This window comes from Chrysochloris asiatica, unplaced genomic scaffold, assembly GCF_000296735.1.
Source record: "Chrysochloris asiatica unplaced genomic scaffold, ChrAsi1.0 scaffold00154, whole genome shotgun sequence".
In the NCBI taxonomy this organism is placed as follows: domain Eukaryota; kingdom Metazoa; phylum Chordata; class Mammalia; order Afrosoricida; family Chrysochloridae; genus Chrysochloris; species Chrysochloris asiatica.
The window spans coordinates 2,490,857-2,496,972 of NW_006408672.1; the positions used below are offsets into that span (position 1 = coordinate 2,490,857).

The window sequence follows — 6,116 nt, forward strand, 5'->3', positions numbered from 1 at the left end:
AATGATGGGGCTGACAAGGCTGAGTGACTTGGTGAAAATATTCCCCTATTGGATGAACTTGTTGGCAGCCTGCTTACCATCACATTTACTTTTATAATGAAAAAGGAAATCATTTCTGCTTTTAATGATGGCGGCTCCAGAAATGGTGAGTCAAAGAGATGTGGGGAGAGAATCTGTTTCTAAAAATAACTTTTGTGGTGGTGTGCTACCTACCAAGGAAGGGGACTTTCTTACTCACGTGAGATTCTTCAGAAAGCATTTTACCATTTGTTTTTGTTCTTTTATATAAAGTTAAACTGTGTAATTTGCTATAGTTGGCTAGTAAGGAACAAGTGTCAGAAAGAACCAAAGCCCCAAACGATTGAATGTGAATTTATTAGTTTTCTAAGATATTCTTTAAAGCTACTTTTGTGATGGAAATGGAATAAACACTTTATTAGGCATACAACTCTCACTTGGATTTTACTATGGCTGTGGGGAAACAGCAAAGAGACAAAGTTTGTTTTTAAAGCCTTAGTTGAACACGTTAGCATTTCAAACATTTCAACAAGTAACTAGAAAGGAAATAAATGAATGCTTTAAGTGTTTTGTATCAATCTGCATATTGGAGCCCTAGTTGGTTTTAACACTCCAAGGAAGCTCCTAGAGAACCTTCAGCACATACCTGGGAGAACAGCTTGGGATTCATTGGGAAAGCATGCATTTCCTGTCAGTCCCTCTTGGAGTTATAGGGAGTGATTGTGAAGGGCTGCTGGCCCCCTTGTGCGGTCTGTTAGGTGGAATTCTTTCTTAGGAAACAGAGCCCCACTGTTTGTGTGCTGGAAGCCAGCAGTCCCTGGCCGCTCCTCACATTGCTACTTAAGGAGGAGACTGGGCACCCAAAGGGCCGAGATACTTCAATTCTTAATTAGGTCATGCTTGTGTGAGCCAGGAAAAGGGTTGTGTTTCCAGCAAATGGCTATTGCTGTGGTCAAGTGAAACTTCCCTGGTGCTGTCGACATTTTGGAGGAGCGAACATTATGTGAGTATCAGAACTTATGATGTTTATGGTAGGTGTGCAAGATACACGTGTAGGCAAAGAATTGAGTTTATGTGGAACAGATGAAGAACATTCACAAAAGTGGTGGAAAGTGCCTTGAAAATAATTACACAATAACTTCTAAATGGTGAAAGGGCACATCACTGAAAGTATACTGTTAAATTATATTGATTGGTACAACTGGCAATGGAAAAGTTGTTATTTGAATGGAATTAAGTCCTTTGCTAATTTTCACTAAGTCTAATAGATTCTGTCTTATCTGCTGTGGTTCAGGAAAAAAACAATGGCTTCTCACTAGACAAATCTTCTCACTAGATCAGTCAATACTGAATTCACTTTATGTGGATTGTCAAATGTCTAAGACTGAAAATATGAGGAAGATGCATTTGACGCTAAAACTGTAAATAGGAGAGAAAATGATTTCTGTCCTTCTTAACTCAGGAGGTGGAGGTGGAGCCAGATCTCAGAAACCCTGAAATAGTCACCATGGGGGAGAACGAACCACCTGCAACTGAAACCCCCTTCTCCTTTCGATCGCTGTTTGGCCTTGATGATTTGAAAATAAGTCCTGTTGCTCCCGGTAGGTAGATCTGGGTGGGACTCAATGATCTGCGTATCCTCTCCTATACAGATGATGAATGTGACCAAGTGTCACTTGTGTAACAACATTCTCAAGTGCTGATATACCCACAAACTAGAGCATACCCTCGTTCTTGGACGTTAAGAAGCTCAGAGAGAAGGGACATTTGAGAGGGGGTCATTTTGTCCCGTTGTTTGCTGACCTGCTGGTGAACATCAATGACCTGTAGACAGGGGTTTTATTCTCGGGTTTAAAGTCTTCAGAGAATGTGACTGCACAACTGTCCCGTCAGCCAGAAGTCAGATCCTGGCCAGAACATTTTGAGACCTCCAGGAAATACTGAGAACCCATGGTCCCGATCCTTCCTGAAAACCTAAGCTGGTTATCACTCAAGTATTTGATGCTAGATGGAAATGCAACAGTAATTGGCAGAATTGCTAGGTCCTGGCCAGGAAATTCGCTGAGTTTTTCAGGAAATACTGAGAACTGGTGGTCCTCCAACCTTTCCTGAAAACGTAAAATCAGCTGGGCATCACTGAAGAGATTAGATACAGGATGAAAATCCAATTTCAGGTGATAACATTGTTGTTAGCAACAAAACAAAGGAAAACTGGTTGTACAAATAAGTCCCAAACACGTAGGGAAGCGGTAGATTCCACAATGTTTGTCTAGGTAGAATGTTTTTGGCAAGAATCTATCAGGACTTGTCTAAATGAGTCATGGGAGTGTGGACTCAGAAGTTAGGCTTGGGGGTAGCCAGGAGATGCTTCTTTGGGGCTGTGAACAAGCATACTGTGGGGTTCTGGATGAGGTCCCAGAAACCATGGGATGGTGGCTACCCTAATCTAGTTCTTTCTAAACCATGTAGACAATTGATGTAGGATTGAGAAGGCAGGAGGTAGAAAAAGAAGTTTCTAGTAAGAATAATTAAAATCACTCAAAACACAATGTAAATGAAAAAAAGGAAGAAGAAAGGAAAGAAAAAAGTAAAAAACAAAACAAAAATACCACCCTGTAACTTCCTGACCCCAAAACATACCTGGTTTTTATTTGTATGCATTTTTTCCTATTCTTGTCCCACATATGATTCCATATTCTTGCCTATGGATTTATGCTTAGCATAGTGGTTATGAGTCAGGCTGCTAACTCAAGGTCAGAAGTTCAAAACTACCAGCCATTCCATGAGAGAAAGATGAGGCTTTCTGCTCCTGTAAAGATTTATAGCCTTGGATACCCTGAGTCAGAACTGACTCCATTGTTGTTATTGTTAGGTGTCATCGAGTTAGTACCAACTCACAGTGACCCTATGTACAACAGAACAAAACACTTTCCAGTCCTGGGCCAACCTCACAATTGTGGCCACGCTTGAGCCCATTGATGCTGCCACGTGGCCAATCCATCTCTTTGGGGATCTTCCTCTTTTTCTCTGACCCTCCACCTTACCAAACATGATATCCTTCTCCAGAGACTGGTTGCTTCTGACAATATGTCCGAAGTATGAGAGACAAAGTTTGGCCATCCTGGCCTCCAAGGAGCACTCTGGCTGTACTTCTTCCAACATAGATCTGTTGGTTATTTTGGCAGTCCATGGTACTTTCAATATTCTCCTCCAACACCATAACTCAAAAGCATCAATTCTTCTATGGTCTTCCGTATTCACTGTCCAGCTTTCACATGCATATAAGGTCGTTGAAAATACCATGGCTTGGGTCAGGTGCACCTTAGTCCTCAAGCTGACATCTTGCTCTTCAACACTTTAAAACAGTCTTGTGCAGCAGATCTGCTTAATGTAATATGTCATTTGATTTCTTGACTGCTGCTTCCATGAGTGTTGATAGTTGATCCAAGAAGAATGAAGTCATTGACAACTTCAATCTTTTCTCCACTGTTAAGAATGTTGTTTATTGGTCCAGTGGTGAGGAATTTTGTTTTCTTTACATTGACATGCAATCCATACCGAAGTCTGTGTTCTTTGATCTTCATCAGTAAATATTTTAAGTCCTCTTCACTTCCAGCAAGCAAGGTTGTATCATCTGCATATCACAGGTTGTTAATGAGTTTTCCTCCAATCCTGATGCCACATTTTTCTTCATATAACCCAGCTTCTCATATTATTTGCTCAGCATACAGGTTGAATAAGTATGGTGAAAGAATACAACCCTGTCACACACCTTTCTTAATTTTAAACGATTCAGTGTTCCCATGTTCTGTTCAAACAAATAACTCTTGGTCCATGTACAGATTCCTCATGAGCACAATTAAGTGTTCAGGAATAGTCATACTTGGCAATGTTGTCCACAGATTGTCATGATCCACACAATCGAAAGCCTTTGCATAGTCAATAAAGCACATGTAAACGTCTTTCTGATATTCTCTGCTTTCAGCCAAGATCCATTGGACATCAACAATTATAGTCCTCATTCCATGTCCTCTTCTCAATCCAGCTTGAACCTCTGGAAGTTTTCTGCCAGTGTATGCTTGCAACCATTTCTGTATTACCTTGAGTAAAACTTTATTCGCATGGGATATCAAAGATACTGCCCAATGATTTTCACATTCCAATGAGTCAACTCTCTTTGGAAAGGACACAAATACGGATCTCTTCCAATCAGTTGGCCAGATAGTTGTCTTCCAAATTTCTTGGCAGAGACGAGTGAGTGCCTCCAGTGCCGCCTCAGTTTCTTGAAAGATTTCAATGTTTATTCCATCAATTCCTGATGCCTTGTTCTTTGCCAATTCCTTCAATGCACCTTGGACTTCTTCCTTCAGGATCGTTGGCTCTTGATAATATGCTACCTCTTGAAATGGTTGAACATCAACCATTTCCTTTTGGTACAGTGACTGTGTATTCCTTCCAACTTCTGCATCATTCTGCTTTCTGCATCATTCAATAATTTGCCCAGAGAATCCTTCAATAACAAATTCAAGGCTTGAATTTTTTCTTCAGTTCCCCCAGCTTGAGAAATACTCAGCATTTTCTTCCTTTTGGTTTTTTGACTCCAGATCTTTGCACATTTTGTTGTAATATTTGACTTTGTGTTCTCAAGCTGACCTATGAAATTTTCTGTTCAGCTCTTGTACCTCCTCATTTCTTTCATTTGCTTTAGCATCTCTATGCTGGAAAGCAAGTTTCAGTGTCTCTTCTGACATCCATTTTGATCTTTTCCTTCTTTCTTGTCTTCATAATGACTTTTTGCTTTCTTCCTGTGTGATGTTTTTGATGTCATCCCACAACTCTTCTGGTCTTCAGTCTTTAGTGTCTAACATATCAAATCTGTTCTTCAGATGATCTCTAAATTCAAGATATAGAAATTTTAAAAATGTATCAAAATGGTTGCCACGAAATTAACCGCATCTCTTGGCTATATGTGTACTAAAGTAGAACTGTCCTCCATGGAGTTTTCTATGACAGGTTTATTTGGAAGAAGATAGCTAGCTAGGCATTTCTTCATAGTCCATCTTAGACTGGAAACTCCACTGAAACCTGTTCACTACATGGCAACTCCACTGACAGACTTGCAATGGCCGTACATGAGGTACACTAGCCAGGAATTGAACCTGAGTCTCTGCAATGAAGGCTAGAATTCTACCACTGGACCATCATTTGCCCCTCATGAGTTGCTATTAAGCCTACTTGTGTGTCACAGTAGAAATGTGTTCTGTAGGAATTTTAATGGTTGATTTTTTGGAAGTAGATCACCAGACCTTTCTTCCAAGATGCCTGTGGGTGGATTCTAACCTCCAACCTTTTGGTTAGCAACCACACTCTTAACTGTTTGCACCCCCCAAGGACTCCTGTTACAAAGATAGTTTTTTTTCCATATGCTGCTTGGTTTTTATAATGGTCTTTTTTTTTTATGGCATCCAAACATTCCATCCATTTAATGTATCATTTACATTACTATTTTACCATATATGGCATATAAGTTAAGCGTCATGGAGTTGGTTCCAATTCATAGTGATCTTGTATAGGGTTTTTGAAAAGCAGCTGATAGGTTTGAACTGCCAGCCTTGTGATTAGCAGTCCAATATTTATCCTACAGTGCTACACCAGAACATAGAATTGTATAATATTTTCATAAAACAAGGAATATAAAATATGCAGATTCCTTTCTGCTAATTTTAGATTATTTATTTATGATTATTTAGTAGTTATAGGGAGAAATAAAAACTTTTTTAAAATAAAAAACAATGGATACGCCCTGGACTGCTAACTACTAAATTGGTAGTTCAAACCCACCAGCTTCCCCATGGAAGAAAGATGAAGTTTTCTGCTCCCATAAAGATTTGCAGCTCTCGGCAACCCCACTCAGGGTCGCTATGAGTTGGAAACAATTCAATAACAATGAGTTTGTTTGTTTGTTTTGTATTATTCATTTTTAAAATGAAAACTATACAATGAAAAAGATTCTTAAATGACCTTAAGTAACATTATTACTGAGAAACAACCCTTTAAATTCTTTATTATATTGAATTTTTTGCCTTGGTTTTTTTAAT

At 39.4% G+C, this 6,116-nt stretch overlaps 1 protein-coding gene across 2 annotated transcripts in view; it reads left to right on the plus strand.

Annotated features, from left to right (window-relative positions):
• Positions 1-875: 875 nt before the first annotated feature.
• TMPRSS3 (transmembrane protease, serine 3) overlaps positions 876-6,116 on the plus strand; it is a 52,064-nt gene continuing 46,823 nt past the window's right edge. The window contains exons 1-2 of one of the 2 annotated variants that reach the window (XM_006870825.1): positions 876-1,021; positions 1,481-1,619. In XM_006870825.1, the coding sequence (XP_006870887.1) occupies positions 1,526-1,619 (94 nt within the window). In that variant the 5' untranslated portion in view covers positions 876-1,021; positions 1,481-1,525. Of the gene's footprint in view, positions 1,022-1,480; positions 1,620-6,116 lie in introns of those variants that run through there. The other variant, XM_006870826.1, reaches the window with a different exon arrangement.